The sequence below is a fragment of the Balaenoptera borealis genome, assembly GCF_965194805.1.
Source record: "Balaenoptera borealis genome assembly, chromosome: 19".
NCBI lineage: Eukaryota > Metazoa > Chordata > Mammalia > Artiodactyla > Balaenopteridae > Balaenoptera > Balaenoptera borealis.
Window position 1 is genome coordinate 59442763 of NC_138878.1, and position 24683 is coordinate 59467445.

The 24683-nt window shown below is 52.0% G+C and overlaps 1 protein-coding gene and 1 long non-coding RNA gene across 3 annotated transcripts; one reads left to right on the forward strand and one right to left on the reverse strand.

Annotated features, from left to right (window-relative positions):
• Positions 1-8: 8 nt before the first annotated feature.
• On the reverse strand, positions 9-17440 carry ERCC2 (ERCC excision repair 2, TFIIH core complex helicase subunit). 2 transcript variants are annotated; one of them, XM_082369715.1, is made up of 23 exons: positions 17332-17440; positions 16908-17007; positions 15835-15912; positions 15689-15751; positions 15413-15526; positions 11225-11341; positions 11020-11136; positions 10542-10665; positions 10349-10445; positions 10130-10263; positions 9877-10045; positions 7542-7660; positions 5307-5376; positions 5147-5216; positions 4954-5055; positions 3715-3778; positions 3072-3193; positions 1559-1651; positions 1387-1459; positions 1094-1164; positions 845-988; positions 572-715; positions 9-139 (listed from the first exon to the last, which is right to left on the reverse strand). In XM_082369715.1, the coding sequence occupies exons 1-23, from the start codon at positions 17334-17336 to the stop codon at positions 47-49; spliced, it is 2283 nt and encodes a 760-aa protein (XP_082225841.1). In that variant the 5' UTR covers positions 17337-17440; the 3' UTR covers positions 9-46. The 2 variants fall into 2 exon arrangements, with proteins under 2 accessions (XP_082225841.1, XP_082225840.1); XM_082369714.1 differs by having other exon boundaries at positions 36-178.
• Positions 17441-23513, forward strand: LOC309617435. The gene is made up of 2 exons (XR_014238001.1): positions 17441-17840; positions 20021-23513. It is a non-coding gene; the product is annotated as an uncharacterized lncRNA (long non-coding RNA).
• Positions 23514-24683: the final 1170 nt, after the last annotated feature.

Below are 24683 nucleotides of genomic sequence, written 5' to 3' on the forward strand. Positions count from 1 at the left end.
CTCAGGAGTCACGGCCAACTCCTTTTACGGCCCCGCCCCCACCCCGCTACAGCTGCTGAGCGATCTGCTCTATCCTCCGCAGCGTCTCCTCCGACTCCAGCTGCTCCAGGCTGAGCAGGGACAGGCCCAGCTGATCCTCCTGGTGGGGGGCAGGGGTGGGTGTCAGCTGCTGCGCTTCCTAACACAGGGGTCCACGACTCAGTAGGGACAGGTGGCCCGCCCGGGGGGCTACAGGACAGGATGCTTGAATTTCAAAACACCCGTATAACCCAGGGCATCCCGTCCCTGGAACCAGAAGATGGGCCGAGGGAGGGAGGCGGCAGCCAGAGAGCTGTGTCCAAGCTAGAGAAGGACTGGCTTTCCAGAGGCCCACAGCCTGCTCGGGGCCCCCACTGGAGACACACGCTCCATCTGTAGCCCTCAACTCTCCCCACAGTTCCAGCTCCCAGGCCTGGCACGCGGGTGCACACAAACCCCTCTCTGTCGGGGGCAGGGAGCAGGCTGGGCTTGGGGCTCGGGGAGAAAGCCAAGGGCCCTTCCTGGAAGAGGAGCTTAGGCGCCGCAGGCTCACCCGGTGGAATGGCTGTGCCATCTGCCTCAGGAAGTACTTGGCGACCTGGACCCCCTCGTCAACGGTCAGGTTGAGGTTGGCATCGGTGAGGTGCTCCTGGATCCAGCGGGGCAGTTTCCCCCGCTTGTCGGCCCGGGCAAACCGCTGTGAGTGGGCGAGAGGGAGGATGTCAGGACCCTGGCAGGGGGAGCCCGGGCACCCTCGGCCTGGCCCACCCCATCTGGGAAACGACTGGGGGAACAGCCTGGTTGGCGGGGGCCCCAGAACCTGCACCTTGTCGGCGAAGACCATGAGGCCATAGTCAGTCTTGCCCCTGATGGCCCGACCCACACACTGGGCCGCGTGGCGCATGGCATCGAAGGTCAGAAAGTCGTTCTCTCGAATCTGGAACTGGTCCCGAAGATATTCCAGCCGCGCCTGCGGGTGCGGAGATGGGGGGGGCAACGTCCCTTCCTCACACAAGTCCTAAGGAGAGGGCCCGACAGAGGCCTTCACGTCCTACCGCCCCCAGGCGCTGCTCACCTTGAGAATGCGGCTCTGGGTGTAGACATAGGGCACCCCGAACATGATGACGGCCCGGCCATAGTGGTGAACTGCGGGGCAGAGGAGGGGGAGAGAGAGGGCTGACCTCGCGTGGCCCGGGAGCTCATGCTCTTTGAGTGGCTGCGCCCCAAGGGCCCTGCAGAGCACCCAGGGATGGAAGGAAGGGGAGGCCCCGTGCGTGCCCAGGCTGTGGGCCGCCGGTCCCCTGGGGGAGCAGAAATGGCCAGACATCCACGCAGGCGCTTGCGGAGGGGAGAGCCTAGTCCACTCACCAAAGTCAATTCCCTCAGACACTTTGCCTCGGGCCACCGAGAGCAGGATGGCCCCACGGCCGTTCTCGCAGGCCTGGGGAGGGGAGGCCAGGACACGAGATGCGTCACCTCGGAGCTGCCTCCTCTGGCCCCTCTCCACCCTGGACTTTCCTCTTCCCCCGGTAATACCCACCTCCTGGTACTTCTCCAGGGCCACACTGGTCTCAGCCCCATCTTGGGTCTCAATAAAGAGCAGCTTGTTCCTCTGGATGTTCTCGAGGATGCCCTTAGGGAAAGACAGCAGGGAGGTCAGGCGGTGGGTTGGCAGAAGGATTAAAGGACAGGGGAGTCCTGGTTAAACTCAACTCTGCCAGATTCCCATGCAACAGACCACACCTCTCTCCCCAGGCCTCAGCTTGCCCACTGGAGACTTGGGGAGGGTGGTGGTACTGTCACTTCTTTGGAAAACCCTGTGACCCGGGGAGGGAACCAACCCTCATCCTTTGGACAAATGAACAGGCATGTGGCTCAAGATGGCCCATCGGGATGCAGGTGGTAGGCGGAGAGGCCAGGCAGGGCCAATCAGAGGCTGCCTTGAGATTTCATATTTGACACTGAAATAGATGTGTGGTACTAATCAAGGACAGATACACAGATGGACCAGTGAGACAAAACAGAGGGTCCAGAAACACACACACACCGCCCCCCCCCTGCACAGACGGTCACTTGTGCCACTCAGTGCGGGGAGCTCTTTTCAGTAAGTGGGGCTGGAGCAACTAGATTTCCATATGGGAAAAAAATGAATCTTGACCCCTGCCTTACATCATACACAAAGATAAATCTGAGGTACCTCACAGCCCTTGGATATGAAAGCTAAAACTACAAAGCGTCTAGACGGACACACAGGAGACCATCTTCGTGACCCTGGGGTAGGCAAAGTTTTCTTAAATAAGACACGAAAGGCACACAGGATGTGGTGCTCAGGTGGCTGACAGCCACCTTTCCCACTGTGTGGAAAGAGCCTGAGGACAAGACCAAGGTCTTGGCTGTGCGTGAATGAGGTTCCCACACATTGCCTGGTGCTCACATTAGACAAGTTCACTTGTCTCAGCCCAAAGCGCTTGCCCTAACTTACCCGAGAGCTGGGCCCGTGGTGCATTCAGAATCAGAAAGGACAGGGTGCCCTTCCCCCCATCCACATCCTGTTGGGTTGCCAGTGCCCAGCTGTGGTGAGCCCCATTGCCCCATGACCTCACCCACATGCTCCCCAAAAGGGGCTCCTGCAGGTTCTTTGCCCCGAGCCTGTATCCAGCCTTAATTCTCCAGAACCTTCCTCTAGCGGCACAGCACCCAGCTAGAGTCACACCTGCTACCCAGTGTCTCCAAACCAAGCCATGTGTGCTGGAGAGACAGTCATGAAGTAACCCCAAAAACCCATAAGGTGGGGTGTTGTCACCTCTCCTGAGGGCCACGCCTCTGAGGAAGGGGCCCAGCGAGGCTGCTCATGTCTTAGTTCTTAACCTGGATGTTGGGAGAAGAGTGAATGCTATTTATTCTTTAAACTGTCCATCTGTGTTTTATACGTTGTCCTATCACCTATGATACATGTCACCATTTAAAACACAAGAGGAACGAAGCCAACACACAGGGGAACAGAGCCAAGAGCTGAGACAGGGGCCTTCTGTGGAGTGAGTGGCTGGGCGTACCTGCTCGTACCAGGAGGCCACGGTGCTCTCCATGTACTGGTAGCTGGTAAAGAAGGCCACGATGCCATCGGGCACCACAGCGGACATCTCCAGCAGGAGGTTTCCGTAGTTCCGGATCACCGCTGTGAGGGGTCAGAGGTTGGACTCTCTCCCGGCTTGGTTCCTCCTCCCCACTCCCTATCAGAGCGTTCCTGTCTAATGGCTTGTCTTGAACTTGGGTTCCTAAAAACCCCACTGAGGCCTCTGTAGGACTGTTCAAACATTCCGCTTTTCCTTGGGAGGATGGCACCCCCAAAGCCCTGAAGCTAGGCGTGGCCATGTGACTTGCCATAGCCAAATACAGAAAGGGCCACGTGTCACTTCCAGGTGAGAACCTTTACGAGCCAGTTCACAATTCACCATGATCCCTCCTGTCACAGCTCACCACCACAGTGATGTGTCCAATGGTGGAAGTTCCCAGCATGAGGAGACATGGGGCAGGCCCCCACCAACCCATGATGGCATGTACTGTGGGCAAGAAGTACCTCTGCCTAAAGCCACTTCGATTTGGGGGTATTTGTTACTGCATCATGACCCAGCCCACGCTGACTGCTCCACCTCCCCTCCTGGGACCCATATAAACCATCCCCTGTGGGTACCATACCGATATCTTCCCGGGTCTCAAATTTGGAGCTGATGGCCACCTGGTCGTTGCCACGGCCAATGATCTGGAGAGAGCAAGAGAGGTCATGATAAGGGAAACAGCAGCAACCGCTCCAACATGTGAGTGCAGGTGGCCTGCTAGCGCTGTTCTAAGCTTTTTATAGACACAGTGTCATTGAATGAACCCTCAGCTACGCTGTTATCTGCATGGCGCAGATGAGTAACCTAAGGCTCACAGAAGGCGTGTTGCCCGCCCAAGGTCACACGGCAAATAAATGGCAGAGAGGGAACTGAACCGAAGTCTACCCATGTGTCTCAGCAGCAAGTACCCTCTTAGCCCGCACCGGCCTCCCGCCAGTCGGTTCAGGAAGTTGCCTCTCACCCCCAGCTCGACAGCCACTGTGCAACGCCGCCAGCAACCTCATAGAAGCACGAGGCGGTACATGGCCCATGGTCAGCACCAGTCCACAACCCCTGAAGGGCAATTCCAAAAGCAAAAACGCTCTGGAAACTCCAGATGTTTAAGTTTGGCACGAACTCCTACAGCAGCAAAACCTGCCCCGAGCCTATTCCGAGTCCTGACATATCTCCCTTAGTCTGACTCTTCGAAACGTTTGCTGAAATATGACTCTCACTGGAGGGACTTGCCCAGACCCCACTGGCGGTGTTTCCAGTCTGGAAAATTCTCAATTCTAAAACACATCTGGGGAATTCCCTGGTGGTCCAGTAGTTAGGACTCCATGCTTTCACTGCCGAGAGCCCGGGTTCAATCCGCGATCAGGGAACTAAGAGCCCACAAGCTGCGTGGCGCGGCAAAACAAAAAACAAACAAAAAAACCCACATCTGGCCCAGGAACTTCAGATATGGAACTGAGGGCCCGTGTTACGATGTTCATTTTACAAAGAAGGGGACCAAGGCAGAGTGGAAGGGTCACTTAGCAAGGTCACAGCCAGACGATGAACCGGGCAAAGCCAAGCTAACCAAGTACCAGGCCCTGGGCCACAAAAGCCTTTCACACCCGCTATCTCACTCAGTCCCCTCAACCACCCTGGGAGATCACGGAGGGGGTGTTCCCATTTCACACATGAGAAAACTAAGGCTTGCGGCGTCGAACTCAAGCCCAGGTCTGTCTGAATCCAGAATCCCTCAGCTGCCTGAGAAGTGGCGGGGAGCGGAGGGAGGAAAGGCAGCCCTCATTCCCATCTCCCCTCCCCCATCACCTCACCCTCTCCCACGCACCATGGGGCAGAGGCAGACCCGAGCCAATGTCATGGTGAAGGTTGCCATGGTGACGGGGTGGAAGTCCAGGATCTTGGGGTAGATGTCCAGCGGGGACAGCGTCTGTACCAGGGACAGCAGGAGGGATCTTAGCAGGACTGGGCAGGAATCAGGAGTCCCCCAGTGGAGGGCTGGGGGCCAGAAGGGCCCTCACCCCAGATGTGATGATGACAGACTGGAAGCGCTCGAACACGGGTTTGATGGCCAGCGAGGCGTCCATGCAGCTGTGAGGAGCGGACAAGGGTGGTGAGTGCCAGGCTGGGGGGCCCAGGCCCCTGTGGTCCATTCACACCCCCTCTGGGGTCAGGTCTCACCTGAAGTGCAGGATGGGGTTGGCGATGGTTGGGGTCCTGTCGTCAAAGGGCTCAATGATGATGGTGAAACCTACAGGGGGCCGGTGAGATTCCCTGGGTGCCAGTCATGACCATGCCCACTAGGCCACCCCCTACCCCTGCCCCCTACTTTCTCCCTCCACCCCAGTCCTCCTCCCCTCACCTTCCTCAGTGAATGGGACCAGCCACCAGCAGCCCAAACCTAAAACCCAGGCATCTGAGTCCAAAATATACCCCAACCTGCCCACCTCTCCCCAGGGCCGACACCTGTGCAAACGTTCAGAGGACCCTGAGCCAAGAGCACCGAAGGCTCACCCCTCACTCTCCCGGGGCTGCAGGGGCCCACCCACCAACTCAAGCCAAAGTCTCGAACCTTCTCCTACCACCTGTCTGTCTAAGCCATCAGGAGGCTGGTCAGCTCTGCCTCCAAAGTCTAGCTGCCCACTTCCCCCAACCCCGGCCCAGTCCAGCCGCCATCACCTCCCACCTGGACCACTGCAGTCGCCTCCTCACTGGGCTCCCCGCCCCCACCCCTGCTCCCTTCACAGCAGCCAGAGGGACTCTGTGAAATCCTGAGTCAGTTCACAACTCTCCCCTGCTCAGAAGCCCCCCACACTCCTCCCAGGGTCCAGAATTGTCTGTGGGATCCTGCCACGATGACCCCCTTTCCTCCTTGCTCACGGGCCTCCTGCCTCACTTTCAAAACCACCAGGTTCATTCCACCCCGGGGCCTTTGCACTTGCCCCACTGCCTGGAAAGCTTCCCAAGGCAGCTGGCTCCATTTGGTCATTCGGAACTCAGCTCAAATGTCAGCTCCTCAGAAAAGCCACGCCGGCCAGGTAGATGTTCTCCAACATGGTGACATGTTTGTTTCTCATGAAAACTATCACTTTCTGGAATCATCTTCCTTACCTGTGTCTGCATCTAGGCTCCCTGTCTTCCCAGCTAGAACGTAAGTTCTGAGAGGTCAGGAATGAGGTCTTTCTTGGTTCCTGCCACTTCCCCAGTGCTGGGCCTGGCCCATTTGTTGAACCAATAAATGAATGAATGAATCCACGTATTCATTTTCACTTAGTAAAAATTTTTGAAAAAATCAAGTCCTCTGTGCCTAGCCCTGTGCTGGGAATGCAGCAGTGACTGAGACAGCTCTGGTCCTGCCCTCTCAGGACTCACAGTCCAGTGATGGGGACACGGACCTGTCCCCACAGAGCGACCACTCTGAGTGGGCAAGGCTGGGACAGGGGAGCCTAGAGGAGGGGCCAGCCTGGGAGCCAGAAGTGGCTTCCTGGAGGAGGCGGCGGCATTTCTCCCGAGCCGAGAACTGAAGGATGAGGGGGAGACAGCTGGGGGCTGAGGAAGGTGGGGAAGGACGTTCCAAGTAAAGAATGTCAGGTGCTGGGAGACGGCGAAGTGGGGAACAGAGGAGAAAGACCGAGAGGCAAGACGGGGTGGACGGAGGGATGGACGCAGAAGGAAGCTTCCAGTGAGACTTGCTGCTGATCGGCCCTGGGGTGGGGGAGACGGACTCTCTATCCTCCTGCCAAGGCCACACCAGGCCGCAGGACATCAGGCAGGCCTGACCTAGTTTCCTGGATAGAGGAGTAATCCCCGGGGATCAGACTGAGCCCTTGGCCAGCTTAACGCTGAGGACGCGGAGGGAATGCTCCCCTCTCCCCGGCTGGAAATCTGACCATCCTCCTCGACTCCTCTCCCCCAGGCCCCGCACGGCCAGGCACCAAGTCCCGGCCTCTTTAGCTCCACATCTCTCTCCAGCCCCTCCTTTTCTCTCCTCCCGCACTGGCCCAGCCTCTGCCAGAAGAATCATTCTAAAGCACAAATCTGACCCTGCCTCTCCCTTGCCCAGAACCGGCCATGGCTCCCCAGTGCCACTGGGAGCAGCATGACCAACCCCTTACCCACCCCCCAGCGTGAGCAGACCCCACAGAACTTCTCCGGCTGCATCTCATGCCGCTGCCCGCCCCCATACTTCTCCACTCTGCAGCCAGAGGGAACCTTCGAACACGCAAATCTGAGCGCGAGGCTCGCTCACTCGAGAGCTCTTCGTGGCTCCCCGCTGCCCTCAAACTAAAGCCCAAACTCCCGAGCCCAACCCTACGAGGTCCCGCCTGTCCAAGTCCCAGGGGCAACCCTCTAGGCTCTGCCAGATCCCGATTCCGGCTGCCGGGGGCCGGCAGAGGCAGGGAGAGGTGAGCTCACCCTTGGCGTAGGTGCTGACGAGCGTGGCAAAGTTAGCCAGGAGGGTGAGAGGGGAGAAGTCAGCGAGGTCTGCAATCTCCAAGGTGTGCAGGAGGGAGCGCAGGCGCTCGGCGCAGAACCTGGCGGGGTGGCAGGATGGGCTGAGGGAAGGCAGCGGGCCCCAGAGTCCCCTCCTCGCCCTCAGAGGACGTGGTCACGCACCGTCTCCCCAGCCGCCTGGCAGTTCCGTGAGGGCAGGGCCTGGGTCTGTGTCAGTCACCTCTGTGTCCCCACCTTGTACAACTGCATGTCCCACGGGGCCACAGCCCACAGAGTCGCGCGGTCATGTCACGTGAGGTCACACTCTCACACGCAGGTTCTCGGTCAAAAGGGGCGACCCAGCATCCCACGGTCACAACGCGAATCCCGCACGGCCACACCGTCATACCCTCACGCCCAGAACCTCTCGCAACGTCTCAGTCACACTCGCCACCCTTGGTGACACTCACAGCGTCGGAGTCCCACACGCTCACAGAGGACAACCTGCCACCCCCTCACAGAGCCGTACACGCAAGGCCACCCAGCTGGAGGCTCCCACCCCTCGGGGACGGGCGGCGGAGCAGCAGAACCTGGCTTTGGAGACAGGCAGACGGTCACGTTGAAAACCGGCCTCCTGAGCCTCCCTCCTTCAAGCCTGTCTTCTCCACCCCCAGGCTCGATCAGGTGCCCCCCCTCTGTGTTCCCTCAGCCCCCAGGACTCCCCCGTCCCAGCCCTGGGTTGGCCCTATCTGGGACGGGTCTGTCTCCCCAGCTGAACTGTGAGCCCCAGGAGGGCAGGGCCAGGGCTGTCTCAGTCATCACTGTGTCCCCAGCAGAGCGCAGGCACTCAGAACGTGTACCACGTGGCTAACTAAGATCCCCTCTGTCCTCACAAGCCTCTCGGCTGGGGGAGAAAGTTGAAGCCACACCGAGGGCTCCCCACCCCCTCAGAGGCACAGCAGCCAGGAGCTTTGGAGCCCCACAGGCCGGGCTTCGAGTCACAATTGCCATATGCAGTGCTGTGTGGCCCTGGGCAATGGCTTCTCCTCTGCGAGACACAGCGTCCTCATCTGCAGCACAAGGCAAGGACACTGTGTTGACAGTTTTTTTTTTTTTTTGGCCGCGTGGCATGTGGGATCTTAGTTCCCCAACCAGGGATCAAACCTGTGCCCCCTGCAGTGGAAGGGCAGAGTCGTAACCACTGCACTGCACCGCGAGGGAAGGAGGACACTGTACTGAGATTCCATGGGATGTGGACCGTAAAGCACTTAGCTCATCATCAGTGCTCTAGACCGGGTAGGTTCCTGGCATCACTGCTCTGTCATTTAACCACCCCCGGAGGGACCTCCCTGGTGGTGCAGTGCTTAAGAATCCGCCTGCCAACGCAGGGGACACGGGTTCAAGCCCTGGGCCAGGAAGATCCCATATGCTGCAGAGCAACTAAGTCCGTGCGCCACAACTACTGAGCCTGCGCTCTAGAGCCCACAAGCCACAACTACTGAGCCCGCGTGCCACAACTACTGAAGCCCGTGGGCCTAGAGCCCGTGCTCCGCAACAAGAGAAGCCACTGCAATGAGAAGCCCGTGCACCGCAACGAAGAGTAGCCCCCACTCCTCCAAAAAGGAAGAAACTGAGGTTCAGAGAAAACCAATGACTTATGCAAAACAGCAAAGGAAAAGCACAGGAAACTCCATCCCCACTCCCAGGTCCATTCACTGCCTGCCCTGTTATGGGGAGACTGACCCTGCCCCCCCAGATTGCACTGAGGGGCTGCTCCGGCCCACAGGCTGGGGGCCGGGGTTGCGGGGGGGACAATGAGAGGCACTGAAGGGAGGAGACAGGGGTCTGGGCGGAGGGTCCCATTTTCTCCCAGCTCCCACTCCGCTGAGCCTCATCAGAAGCCCCTCTCCAGGGCCGCTCCCTCCCCTTCCCCTATGGCCTGGGGCGGGAATACCTCTGACCTCTAGCAAGGGCCCAGGGGCCTCCCCACCCGTCAGCTCCTCCACCCTGCCAGCCCCCCTGTACACAGCCCCTCCATCCAACTCTCCTCAGGTAAATTCTCTGATCGAGCCACGTGTCGCTTGCCAGGCCCCTGTCCCACCAGGGTCCCAGGACCAGCTCACAGACCTGCCCGCTCTGACCCACGAGTGTACACACGCACCGCCCCCTCCCCACTCTTCCCTTACTCCTGATACTGACGACACGGTGACCCCAGGCCACAGGCTGGGAGGACAAGGCTCAGCGAGTGCCCAGGGCTGGCCTCACCACCCCCTCCGCCCCTCGCAGGGACCCACCCACCCAGCCTCGGGGGCCGCACCTGAGGGGCTTGCGCTGAATGCACACGCGCTGGGCCAGGCCGCTCAGGAAGGCGGGTGGGCTCTCCTGCACCACGTGCTGCACGCGCAGCCGCCACTTGACGTACTCCAGCAGCCGCCGCAGGAAGCCCAGGAAGTGCTCGGCCGTGCGGATGGAGCCTGGCACCGCCTCTGCGGGAAGAGGGGCTCAGCCAGGCGCCGCTGGGGGTCCAAGCGGCAGGGGTGCGGGGGGCGCGGGGGCGGGCGGCGGCTCACCCTGCAGCACCTCGTCGGGCAGCACGGGGTTGGCCAGGTGGGCGTCGGTCTCCCGGGCGGCGCTGGCCTCCCGCAGCCCCTCCACCAGGCGCCGGTACTCGTCCCGGAGACGCTGCTCGTCCGTCTCCTTGATCCTGCGGGGAGACCGGGTGTGGGCAGAGCTGGGGACACTTGCGGGGCAGGTCAGGCGCCAGGGCCTACCGGCCGCAGCATCCCCACCTGAGCACCGTCTTCTGCAGGGTCTCCAGGTTGCCCTGGCACCGATCCAGGGTCCGGCGGGTGAGGTTGACACTCATGGAGTCGATGCAGACATTGTCTGGAGGAGAGTGGGCAGCGGGCTGGGCTCAGGCAGGTGGACGGAGCGGCCGCCTGAGGGGCTGGCATCGCCTCCCTGCCCTGGCCCCCTCCTCACCAATGTTGTGGGCCTCATCGAAGACGACGACGGCCTTGCGGGCCAGCTCCTTGGACACCAGGTCGGCAATCTTGGGGTCCAGGAGGTAGTGGTAGCTGTAGACTACCACGTTGGCGTGCAGGATCTGGGGGCCAAGGCGGGCAGGGTCACCCGGGGCCATCTGCCAGCACCCAGCCCTGGGGGCCTGCCACCGCCGTCCACAGCACGATGCCACATCACTGCCCCGCAGGCCCACAGAGGCGAGGTGAGGCAAGAGACACAGGCAGATGGACAGACAGACACAGACGGGCAGGCAGAGGCGAGGCAAGACAGACACAGGCAAGGCACAAATACATATAAGCAAACGGATAGAGACTGACAAACAGATACAGGCACAGACCAGTAGGGAGATCTAGGCGGGCAGGCACACAGACAGATGGGCAGGCAGCCTGTAACCCTCACACACGCCCCTCTGCCCGACTCCTGCTGGCCTCCTCACTGAGTATCGGGCAAGGAAGTATGGGCACCAGCCCTGGCGCTGCCCCACGGCCTTCAGGTCGTCCAGGTTGTAGATGCCAGCGGGGAGGGGCACCTGGCGCCCATGGACATCAAATTCCTATGGGTGAGAGGGTACCTAGGGGTCAGGGAGGTTGGCCGTTGCTAGCAGTCCCGCCCTCCCTCTCTCACCGCTGCCCCGCAGGCACCTCGTAGAAGCGGCAGTGGGGCAGGCTGGGGTCCCGCTGGTACTGTGCCCTTATGTAGGAGGCCGTGAGGCTGTGGCATTTTCCATCGACGTCCTTCCCAAAGCGCAGGGGCGTCACCTGAGGGGCCAGGGAGCATCTTAGCACCGAGACAGGCTGAGCGGCCCAACCACTCCTCGAATCCGGGGCTCAACAACACCTAACGGCTAGGCGGGATAGGAGGCCATCCTGTTCCAACCGGGGTGAGACTCGGGCATTTGTGGAAAACTCGAACCTCAATCTGCTTTGTTATTATACAGTTAAGACACCTGAGAACTTACTGCAGGGATGCAAGAGTGGTACAGTTGTTAGGCTCTTATTCTTTTTAAAATGTTAACCCCTATATAATGCCAATTACATCTCAATTTTTCAAAATATTAAGGCTTGAAGATTCTTTAGAATGTAGATGAAGGATAACTGCTTTATCTTTTTTTTGTGGCCGTGCCGCACGGCATGTGGGATCTTAATTCTCCAACTAGGGATCGACCTGCATTGGGAGGGGAGTCCTGCTATATCTTTTAAAATGCTAAAACAGCCAGAACTTTGGCAAGGTCCAAGAATCAGAGGAGGCTGTGATCGCAGTTTGAGAACCTGCCTTACGTTTGCCCTGCTCCGAACCCTCTGAGGCTCCACTGGTGGCACCGTCACAGCCCAGGGCTCCCTCTCCTCAGAACAAAACCTTTCCCTCACCAAAGGGAAGGCTCTGAGGCTGCTGACCCCTCCCTCTCCCTTTCCATCAGTTGCCAAGGCTTTTTTTTTTTTTTAAAGTCTTTACTGAATTTGTTACAATATTGCTTCTCTTTTATGTTTCTTGATTTTTTGTCTGCCAGGCATGTGGGATCTTAGCCCCCCGACCAGGGATCGAACCCGTACCCCTGCATTGGAAGGCGAAGTCTCAACCACTGGACCACCAGGGAAGTCCCTAGTTGCCAAGGCTTATACTACTTCTTTCCCTTTCTTAAATGCCTTTACATTTTATTTTTTTTTAATTAGGTAATACAAATACATCATATGGGACTTCCCTGGTGGTCCAGTGGGTAAGACTCCGTGCTCCCGATGCAGGGAGCCCGGGGTTCTAATCCGGGTCCGGGAACAAGATCCTGCATGCCACACTAAGAGTTTGCATGCCACAACTAAGGAGCCGGCAAGCCCTGACTAAGAGTCCACATACCTCAACTAAGAAGCCCACACGCCACAACTAAGATTCCTCACGCCGCAACTAGTAAGTCCTCATGCTACAACTAAGAGTTCGCATGCCTCAACTAAGAAGTTGGCATGCCGCGACTAAAGATCCCACATGCCGCAACAAAGATCCCACATGCCGCGACTAAAGATCCCACGTGCTGCAACTAAGACCCGGCGCAGCCAAAAATAAACAAACAAATAAATAAACAATAAATACCAAAAACAAATCACATAAAAAAAACAAATACATTGGGCTTCCCTGGTGGCGCAGTGGTTAAGAATCCGCCTGTCAATGCAGGGGACACAGGTTCGCGCCCTGGTCCGGGAAGATCCCACATGCCACAGAGCAACTAAGCCCGTGAGCCACAACTACTGGGCCTGCGCTCTAGAGCCCATGAGCCACAACTACTGAAGCCCGCGCACCTAGAGTCCGTGCTCCACAACAAGGGAAGCCACCGCAATGAGAAGCCCGTGCACTGCAACGAAGAGTAGCTCCCACTCGCCGCAACTAGAGAAAGCCTGCGTCCAGCAACAAAGACCCAACTCAGCCAAAAATAAATAATAAATAAATTTATTAAGAAAAAATACATTGTACAAGGTATACAATGTTAAGTGTCATATATGCTCCCACAGAAAAGTATTTTAAAACTATGAAACCTTTATCTAGGATTGAAGCAGAGACCCAATGGCAAATGTATTTTGAAGAACTAAATTCAATCCAAATGAAAACTACAGCTATGCTTTTAAATCCTTCCAAGGCAGCAGGCATGTGGAGCGACAAAACCAAGATGGAATTATCTGTCACAATCTTTAGCATTATCCAGGTCACTATATATCTCTGGAGACAACTAAGATACCATCCTGACATACAGCAGAATACTACTTATACACGTATCACATTTCCAGAAAATCTAATCCAGTTAATTAATTCTCAACTTCTCACTTTCCTAAGGGGGACAGAACCACCACCTGAGCGTGTTCTGGGCACACGCATACATCCATTTACTACATGGTTCCTCTTCATTTATGCCTCTAAACTTAAAATCATAATTTAAACTTTTGTTTAAAAGAAAGCATCTTGAAATTTTGCTCCAGAGTCTGTGGAAGCTTTCATATACCCCAATCCTCCTTGCTATCAGGTAACAAAGGCTGAATAGAGTTACATTCCTTAATTCCACGTAGCAACAGCAGGATGGCACAAAGTCGGCTGTCCAAAAAGAAAGAGGCAGGGATATTTTTGCACTACAGCATCACCAAGAATGGGAAAGATTCCCATCCACAGGTTTAAACACAGTGCTGGGGTGCCACTGCTCTTCAGCCATCATCCACCATCTGTATTATTTCTCATACATTCTTACAAATAGCATTACATAATGTATATTCCAGGACTTCCCTGGCGGCGCAGTGGTTAAGACTCCACACTCCCAATGCAGGGGGCCCGGATTCGATCCCGGGTCAGGGAACTGGATCCCACATGCATGCCGCAGCTGAGAGTTCACATGCCACAACTAAGGAGCCCACGAGCCACAACTGGGGAGCCCACATGCCACAACTAAAGAGCTGGTGAGCCACAAGTAAGGAACCCACATGCCACAACCAAGACCTGGCACAATCAAATAAATTATGTAACCAAAAAATAAATAAATAAATAAATAAATATATATATATATATATATATATATATATATATATATATATACCCATACACACACATACACACACACATATATATATATATATGAAAATAAAAAATACATTCTTGGAATATATTATACCACACTAAAGAATTACCATACTAAAGCACTTAAAACCGTGCCTGGAGCTCAGTGACCCCAATGGTTTTGTAACTTAATGATAACAACTATTTTTCTATGTATCATATATTAATATTTATTAATAGCACTATAATTTCTAATTTTTTTTTTTTTTTTGGCTGTGCCGTGTGGCTTGTGGGATCTTAGTTCCCTGACCAGGGATCGAACCCGTGTCCCCTTCAGTGGAAGCGCAGAATCCTAACCACTGGACCGCCAGGGAATTCCCCATAATTCCTAACATTCTTTTAGCTCTTCATACATGTGAAGGGCTATACATGCATTATCTTGCCCAATCTTTTTTTTATTATTGAAATATAATTGATATATGACATTATAGATCAGTTTCAGGTAAACAACATGATTCGATACTTGTATATGTAGGGAAACGACTACCACCATAAGCCTAGTTAACATCCATCACCATACATAGTTACAATTTTTTTTCTTATGATGAGAACTTTTAAGATCTACTCTTTTAGAAACTTTCAAATATACAATACAGTATATGACTTACAGTCACCATGCTGTACAGCTGTCCCTCAATATCCAAGGGGGAATTGGTTCCAGGTCCGCCCCGTGGATACCAAAATTAACAGATGCTCAAGTCCCTTATATAAAGTGGCGTAGCACAGTTGGCCCTCCCTATCTGCAGGTTCTGCATCCACAGATACGAAGGGTCAACTGTACGTTATGTAACTTATTTATCTCATAACTAGAAGTCTGTACTTTTTGACCCCTTCACCCATTTCGCCCAACCCCACCCCCTTGCCCAATCTTATCAACAACTGTATGAAGCAGGTGATTAATTATCCCCATTTTACAGAAAGGAGGACTGAGGCCCAGAGAGCAGAAACCACCTATGCAAGAGTATATAGCTAGTACATTTCAGAATCAGGAAACCAGGCCTGCCAGCCTCCAGGAGCTGCCTTTCTAACTTCTCTCAGGCTGGGGAAAGTGGGAAGTCTCCCCAGAGGAGGTGTGCCTGGGCCATGAACGATGAGTCGGCATTGGATGAGTGAGAAGAGAATTCTGTGCATGGCACCTGCACATCTCCCTGAGATGTCTGGTCTGGGTGGGGATCTAGGACTCCTGGTTGGATGGAAGAGTTTCCTCCACCCTGAGGCTTAGGGCGAGGGGAGGAATGGGCACTCACCTCGGGATGAATGCACAGGTTCTTTCGGGAGCTCAGAGCCAGCCCCAAAAACGACAGCTTCTCGCCCTCCTGTTTCTCATAGAAGTTGAGTAACTTTCGAAGCTCTTCAATCACCTGTTCCAGTTGATAAGGGGGTGGGGGGGGGGACTTGGCCTCAATGAAAGCCCCAGCCCCTTCCCCAGCTTCCCACAGGCCCCCAAAGCTATGACGGCAACCGCCAGGGGGACCGCTGGGTTAGGGGACGGTGAGGGGCACTGGGACTGGTCCCAGGCTCACCTTCTCAATCTCAGGCACAGTCCTCGAGCAGTAGATGAGTTTAGTCACCTCCAGTGGATACGCCTGCCGACGACAATGGGTTCAGCCTCGGCCCCTGTCCAGCCTCCTCCCTCTTCCCCCCTCCTCGGGCCCAGGGGGTCACTTACCCGCTGGTACGCCATGATCAGGGCCAACAGGGACACTGTCTTCCCAGTGCCTGAGGGCATCTCCAGGACTCCATGACCCTGCGTGATCCGGGCAGGAGGGACAAGACACAGGCTCTCAGAACTTCAGGGACACAAACTCTGGGAAACCACCCCCGCCCCGAAATGCCACCATCTTGGAATAGCAGGACAACACAGCAGTTAAGAGTCTGGGCCCTAGGGGCAGTGGATTTGAACCCCGCTTCTGCCACTTTTGTTGAGTGGTCTTAGGCAAGACCTCTCAACCTCTCTGGGGCCTCAGGATCCTCATCTCTAAAAATGGGCCTAAAAAGCTCTTCTTCATAGCATGACTATGAGGATTAGTGAGAAACTGGGGGTTAAATATTTAGTACAGTGTCTGATATGTAGTGAGCCTTTTTTGTTTTAATTTGGCAAGCACCTCCACAGCACTTACTCTGTGCCTGGAACTATTACGAAGTGTCTTACATCAGGGTTTCTCAACCTCGACTCTCTTGACATTTTGCGGCCGGATAATATTTGTGAGGGGGCTGTCCTGTGCACTGTATGATATTTAGCAACATCTGTGGCCTCTACGTACTAGATGCCAGTAGCACCACCACTCCACTAGTACTGACAATGAGGAATGTCTCCAGACATTGCCGAATGTCCTCTGGGGGTCAAAATGGTCCCCAGTTGAGAACCTCTGCCTTACTTAGTGAATTAACCCCTACTGCCCTCATATTAAGCTGAGGTAGGTACTACTACTATGCCCATTTTACAAAGGTGAAAACTGTGGAACTGGGAGATTAAGTGATTTACCCGAGGACACACAGCTGTGGGTAGTCGATTCCAAAGTCTCTATATTCCTAAGCCAACCACTGAGCAGCTTAGCCTTTGACAAGTGTCAGCTGCTGCTATTATTAACTATTATTATTTGAGATAACAGGAAATTTGGCAGCGCTGGCTTCCCAAGGACCTCAGATTTCTAAACTCCAGACGTCCTGCAATCTCAGTCTTAGACGCACGTGCGGCAGCCCCCGCTGTCAGATGGGCAGCAGGGGGGCCGGCCCACCCACCTTGGCATCCAGCGTGCGTTTGAGCTCCAGCATGTAGGAGAACTGCTCCGGGTAGATGTAGTCGTATGGGAAGTAGACCAGCAGCCCGTCCACGTTGAGCCTGGCGGCGGGAGCTGCCGGGTCAGTCCCCCGTCCCCTCAGCCCCTCTCCAGCCTCCACACTCCCCTGCCGTCGAGCCGAGAGGGGTTACCGGCCCGCTGCCTCCCCCCCGGATATCCCCCAGTTCTCCAGAAGTCTCCGGGTCCCTTCGGCATCTCGTCTCTGACCATCCCCGTTACCGCCCCGTGGGTCCCCGCGGCTATCCCTACCCCTCCCCTTCAGCCTCCCCTCGCCCCGCCGGGACCCGAGGCCTGCCCACTGGCCCCTGCATCTTCCAGAGCCCCAACGCCCGCTCGCGAGCCGCGAACCCAGGCCCCCCTCTCACTTCATGGCGCAGGTCGCGGCTTGAAGCGGCGTCGGCCCGCCTCCCTCATGAATATTCAGTAGAGGCAGGATCCGCAGGGCGTCCTCGAGGTGCTGCTCCACCGTCGTCACGACTCTATTGGCTGATCCCGCCCGTCACTCCACTAGGGCGAAGTCAATCGGGATAATGCGCGTGCGCACGGCAATGCGGGGGCGGGCTCCGGGAGCGGCGGTGCCGGAGGCATCGCTGAGGATCGCCGAGTACCAAGAACAAAACATGGAAGGAAGAGCACCGAGAGAATCGATCCCATTCACTGGGTTTCGGTCTACCGGCATCTGTCCAGATCATCTGAGTAGCGAATATATACTCAGTTTCATTCTATTATATTCTTGGTTTTAAGATGTCCTCCCTCCTTTCCCCACACTTTAACAAAGTAACCAGGGCTGGAATGGGGGAACCCAGACAAGGTTCCTGACCCAGCCTGGGGGATCAGAGAGGGCTTTCCGGAGGAGTCATCTCTGAGAACTAAGGTGAGGAGTAGGGATGAGGCAGGGTAATGTGGGGCAGAGGACACTGCAGGCAAAAAGGAAAGTGGAAAGCAGGGAACTAAGCAGCAAGATGGGGCTGGAATGTGGCTTGAGGAGCACAAACTTCTCTGAAGTGGAAGACATCACCATCATTTATTCCCAACTATCTGATGTCACGTGTGTTTGCTCTTCCCAGTTTGTTCTCCTCGTACATGGTACTGCAAGGAACATCTCTGTGGTATCTCTTAAGGCTCAAGGTCATGTCAGCAACCTCACTAACTGGCTCAACACCCGCCCCTACCGCCACCACGATCATGAGTTCTACTAGCTCCCTAGGACCTATTGTCAGAGCCTTTGCCTAACTTTGGAAGTATATTCTCATTTGTATGACTGTGATTAATGTCATTTGTTGATGTAAGGGTCATCATCGCCACTTTAGAGGCGAGGAAGCTGAGTCTCAGAGAAAAACTTGCCCAAGGCTTTACAGCTAGGCCAGGTGCTGTTCCCCATCCCACCTTCATCCCAGCCCTGCCCACTCTGGGTCGTCACTCCCTGGGGACGTTTCTGTCTCCCCCACCGGACTGTGAGCCTCAGGAGGGTAGGGCTGAGACTGTCTTGGTCACCACTGTGTGTGCCTTTTGCCACCCAGTACAGGACATGCACAGAGCAGGGGCTCAGTGAATATATGCTCAAGTTCCTTACAGTCTGCCCTCCGTATCCACGAATTCAGAACTCGCAGAAACAGAAGACGAACCGTACTAGGACATTTTATATGACAGGCTTCAGTATTCACAGATTTTTGGTATCCGTGGGGGTCTGGAACCAATCCCCCCCGCTTATACCAAGGGACGACTGTATTTTCAATCTGCTGTTGGTTGAGCGGAATCCATGGATAGTGAGGACCTAGTGTATTGCATTCCTTAGGATACATCACTACAACAAGCCCACAGTCAGGGGGAGGGGCTACTGAAGGGCATGAATACCTGGAAGCAGGGGTGGTTGACAGCAGTCAATTAGAGTGACTGCCTCTTGCCTCCTCCTGGCCTTTGTAGTCATTATTCTCTGTGTCTGAAAGGCTCTTCTCTCAGATCTCTGCATGGCTTCTTTCCTCACCTCCCTCAAGCCTTCCTAGAGTCTTCCTCAAGCGTCCTTTCCTCAGCGAGGCCTTCCCTGACTACCCTGTTTAAATTGCAATACACCCTGGATAGGCTGAATAATGGTCCCCAAAGATCTCCAGGCCCTGGAACCTATGAATGTTCATAGGTTACATGGGTCAACCAAAAACAAAACAAAACAAAACACAGAAGGTTGCAAACAAGAGTTTATATGGGGTCTTAAGAATTGCAATTCAGGCTGTACACCTGAAACTAACACAACATTGTAAATCAACTATACTCTGATAAAAATTAAAAAAGAAAAAAAAAGAATTGCAATTCAGGAGACACAGATTTGGGTAAAACTGAAGGAGTGTTCTGAGGAAGAGAAAGCATCAGGGGCTTATAAAACAAAAGCCACAAGGTTGTTAAAGTTGTTTGGTGAGAATCGTGATTGGCTCTGACACAAGCCAGGGAATACTTGTCCTTAAGGAATCAAGAGTTATTTTAGGGTAAGGGTCCCACAAGTAGATAGGCTGTCATGAGTTATTTTAGGGTTAGGGTCCGATAAGTATCTTGCATTTTTGGCAGATGTTCTTTTTTTTTTTTAATTTTATAAATTTATTTATTTATTTATTTATTTTTGGCTGCGTTAGGTCTCCGTTGCCGCATGCAGGCTTTCTCTAGTTGCAGCGAGCAGGTGCACGAGCTTCCCATTGCGGTGGCGTCTCGTGTTGCGGAGCACGGGCTCTAGGCGTGCAGGCTTCAGTAGTTGTGGCTTGCGGGCTCTAGAGCGCAGGCTCAGTAGTTGTGGCACACGGGCTTAGTTGCTTGATCTTCCCGGACCAGGGCTCGAACCCGTGTCCCCTGCGTTGGCAGGCGGATTCTTAACCACTGTGCCACCAGGGAAGTCCCTTGGCAGATGTTCTTGATGCCTATGTTAAGACAGTAAGTGATCAAAAGGTCAGATTCCATCCAGGCTGGGATGTGCGTAAGTCACACTTCGTCGATGGCCTCTCAGCTCCACTTTAGAGAGTTCTCTTAGCGATACTGACTCCATTTTTATTTTCCTTCCGCATATGGCAAGAGGGAATTTGCAGGTGTGATGGTTAAGGATCGTGAGAGATATCCAGGTGCGTTCTAAATGTAATCACGTGTCCTCATAAGAGGGAGATTTGACAGCAGGACAGAAACAGAGGCACTGCTACACTGAAGCCGGATGCCATGCTGTGGGCTTTGAAGTTGGAGGAAGAGGGCAGAGCCGAGGAATGTCAAGAATGCAGCTCTAGAAGCTGGAAAAGACAAGGAAATTGATTCTTCTCTACAGCCTCTGCAGGGAGTGCAGCCCTGCCAGCACCTTGGTTTCAGCCCAGTGAAACTAACTTCAGACTTCTGATTTTATGAATTGTAAGAAAATAAATGTGTGTTGTTTTAAGCCACTGAGTTTGGGGTCATTTGTGACAGTAGCCACAGGAAATGAATGAATACACCTCCAATCAGGCACAATATATCCACTTCTGCTTTAGTTTTTTCCATAGCAGCGATCGGCATCTGATAGAATATATTTTTTGCTTATCATTTTGTTTGTTGTCTGTCTCTTCCATTAGAATGTCAGCTCTACAAAACCAGGGGCATTTTATCACCGGTTATTAAGGACAATTTCAAATGGATACAAAAGTTGAGAGAATAGTGTAACGAAGCCCCACATACATGAAGCTTTATCAATCTTCAACTCAGGGCTGATCTTGCTTCATCTACACCCCAACCACTTCCCCTCCCATCAGTTGATTATTTTGAAGCAAATCCCAGACATCATATCATTTCATCCATCAGTATTTCAGAATGTAGCTCTAAAAGTAAAGACTCTTTGTAAAAACATAACCATAATATCATAGCACATCTCAAAAAAAAGGAGTAATAATTGCTAAATATAATCAAAGTTCCAGATACTGTTTCAATTTGAGAGCAGGGACTTTTGTCTGCTTGGGGTTTTTTTTGTTGTTTGTTTGTTTGTTTTGTTTTTAAATTTTATTTATTTATTTATTTATTTGGCTGCTTTGCGTCTTCGTTGCTGCACGTGGGCTTTCTCTAGTTGCGGCGAGCAGGAGCTACTCTTTGTTGCAGTGCATGGGCTTCTCATTGCGGTGGCTTCTCTTGTTGTGGAGCATGGGCTCTAGGCGCGCAGGCTTCAGTAGTTGTGGCTCGCGGGCTCTAGAGCGCAGGCTCAGTAGTTGTGGTGCACGGGTTTAGTTGCTCCGCAGCATGTGGGATCTTCCCGGACTAGGGATCGAAACCGTGTGCCCTGCGTTGGCAGGTGGATTCTTAACTACTGCGCCACCAGGGAAGTCCTGTCTCCTTGTTTACTTGTTCTCCTTTGCTACCTTATGTGGCAAAAAGGACTCCGCAAATGTGACTAAGTTAAAGATTCTGAGATGGGGAGATTATCCTGGATTATCTGGATGGGTCCAGTGTAGCCATAAGTGAAAGAGGGAGCCAGGAGGGTCAGAGTCAAGAGATAGAGATGTGACAATGGAAGTATGAGATGGAAGAGATGCAAGAGCTGGCTTTGAAGACAGAAGGGGGCCATGAACCAAGGAATACAGCCAGCTTCTAGAAACTAGAAAAGGCAAGGCAAGGGCTTCTTTCCCATAGTCTCCAGAAAGGAACTCAGCCCTGCTGACACCTGGATTTTAGTTCAGTGAGACCCATTTCAGATGTCTGACCTCCAGATGGTAAGATAATAAATTTGCATTGTTTAAGCCTCCAAGTTTGTGACAAGTTGTTATAAGCAGCGATGGGAAGCTAGTGCAGATTTTGGTACTGGAAGTGGGGTGCTGCTGTAACAAATACCTAAAAATGTGGAAGTGGATTTGGAATTGGACAATGGGCAGAGGCTGGAAGAATGTTGAGAAGATGATGGGAAAAGCCTAGATAGCCTTGCAGACCATTTGTAGAAATATGGGTGTTAGCAATTCTGCTAGTGAGGACTCAGAAGGAAGTGAGGAGTAAGGTAGAGTAAATCTCTATAATCTTAGAGAACACTAAATCATCATAAACAGACTGTTGGTAGAAATATAGGCAACCTCTAGAAACTGGAAAAGGCAAGGAAACAGATTCCCCCCAGAAGAACATGGCCTGACAACACCTTGATTTTAGCCCACTGAGACCTATTTCAGACTTCTGACTCCCGGAATTAAAAGACAATAAGTTTGTGTTATTTAACCTACTAAGTTTGTGATAATTTGTTATAGCAGTAATGGGAAACTAACATATCTCTGTTATGCAAAAGAGAGATCAGACTAGTGTAAACACATACAAAATAAAGAAGCCCAGAAGAAACAAAGATTACACAGGAAAAAAAAGAAAGCTACAAAACAAACACAAAAACACCTGTAACTAAAATACTATAAAAAATACCTAGCAAGATAATAGATGATATCACATTTATAAAATAGGAACTGGAGGCTATGAAAAATGAATAATTAAATAACAAGAAAGAGTTCTTGGGAATTCAAAATAATAGATGAAACATAAATTTTAATAAAAGGATTAGAAGATAAAGTCAAGGAAACTTCCTAGAAAGTAAGGGGAAAATTAACAAAGAGATGGAAAATAGTGGTGAAAAGATAAGAAAACTGAAAGCTCAAACCAGAAGCTTCAACATCCAAATAATAAAAATTCCAGAAAAAGAGAGCAAGAAAACGAAGAAGAAACCAACACACACACACACACACACACACACACACACACACACACACACACACAAAGAAACCAACACATAAATATACAAGAAAATTTCCCAGAACCAAAGGCTATGAGTCTCCAGATTGAAAGGACAGACTTAGGGTCAGAATGATTAATGAATAAAAGCTACAGTGAGGCATATCCTCATGAAATTTCAGAACAAGAGAAAGAGAGAAGATCCCAAAAGCTTCCAGAATAAAGCAAGTCAAATACAAGTTCAAAGCAGAGGGAGAATGAAAACAAATCTGAGGGGAAAACAAAAAACCAAACAGGTTTCCTTTGTTATCTAAACTTGCATTCCAACTTAGGAAGAAAACAGATTTGAGTTTCAAGGGATACATATATTTCCAACCTAGAGTTTTATACCCAGACAAACCATAATAAAGTTGGAGGATAAAGTGAAGATCTATTAAGCCATGCAAGAACTCAAAAATCTTTATCTCTTCCTCTCCCTTTTAAGGGAACGACTGGAGCATGTGCTCCAGCAAAATGAAGAGTCAACAAAGAAAGATAGACATGGAATCCAGGAAACAATATCCAACACAGGGAAGTCCAGGATAGCTTAGTGTAGGCCTAGAAAGCATCAAACCCACATTCAAGTAGGAGAGAGGACTTTAGGAGGGAGGAAAAAAAACTCGAGTGAGCTGTTAGTAATATGGAAGAGTCCATGGAACATTTGAAAAATATTAAGTTATAGGTGCAAATAAAATTAAGCAAGTGACAGAGGTAAATTTAATTCTCAAAAATTTAGAAGTTTGTGAAGAGAAAATTCTAATATACTGCGTGGCTCTACAGTGAAAACATATTTACATATCACAACATTTAAAAAACTATTGATTGATGTAAAAATTATGATTTCATTGAGGAGAGGGAAAGTAGAGTCAGATGAATAGACCTCAAACCTCATCTACTATACCAGGAAATCAGTAGAGAATGTCTAAAATTGACAAATCAAGAAATAGCAATGCCAGCATATTTAGAAACATACAAGAAAATACCAGAGGAAACAGCTATAGCAGTTGAAAGTAGTAGCCTCTGGAAAGCAGATGGGAGTAGGGAGAGGTAGCAGGAGGACTGTTTTTCTTCGTTACAAATATCTTAGTACCAGTACCATTTGATTTTTAAAGTATATTCATGAAAATTAATCGGCAGTGATAGAAGCGGCTACCCCTTATGGGGAGGAGGCATGCATATATTGACTGGGAAGAGGCACGATGGAACTTCTGGATGATGGAAATGTATATCAGCTTTACTCAATAGAACTTTCTGGAATGATGAAAATGTTCTCTATCTGCACTGTCCAAAATGGTAGCCACTAGCCACATGTGGCTACTGAGCACTTGAAAAGTGGCTAGTGTGACTGAGGAATTGAATCCTTAATTTTTATTTAATTTAAATTAACTAAAAATAATTAAAATTCCCACGTGAGTTGTTTTGGACATTGCAGACAATGACAATGTTGAAGTTTTATGATTTGTAAAGAAATACAAATCAGAAGAGAGAAAGGCTTCTGATTTGTCAAAAATCTTCAAGGGGCAGTTTATGAAATAAAAAAGTGGGGAAAATCACTCTTCCAAAATCACTCTTCAGGGTCAGACTCTCAAAAAGTCCACATGGATTTCCAGCAGATAAAGCCCTGTTGAAGATGATCTCACAATCCATAATTTCAATACACATGAGGAAACAAGCCACCATGAGCGAGAACCAGCAGACACACCAAATTACAGGAGGAGATGGCACCAAACTTCAGATGACAGAATTATAACATTTTATGTCTTTAAGCTTAAGGACACTTAAAAAGAAGAATCCAAAACATGAAAAAAAGGTCAAGACGCTACAAAAAAAAAAAAAAAAAAAAAAAAGAAGCAGGCATAATTGAAAGAGGAAGGATTGGATTCACATGAGGGAAATCCCGTCCAAAAGGGCTACTTTAAGACTGGTTTACCAAAAATAGTAACAATGAGGAGAATTATTAAGTCAGAACGGAGTTCAAAGAGAAGGAAGTCAA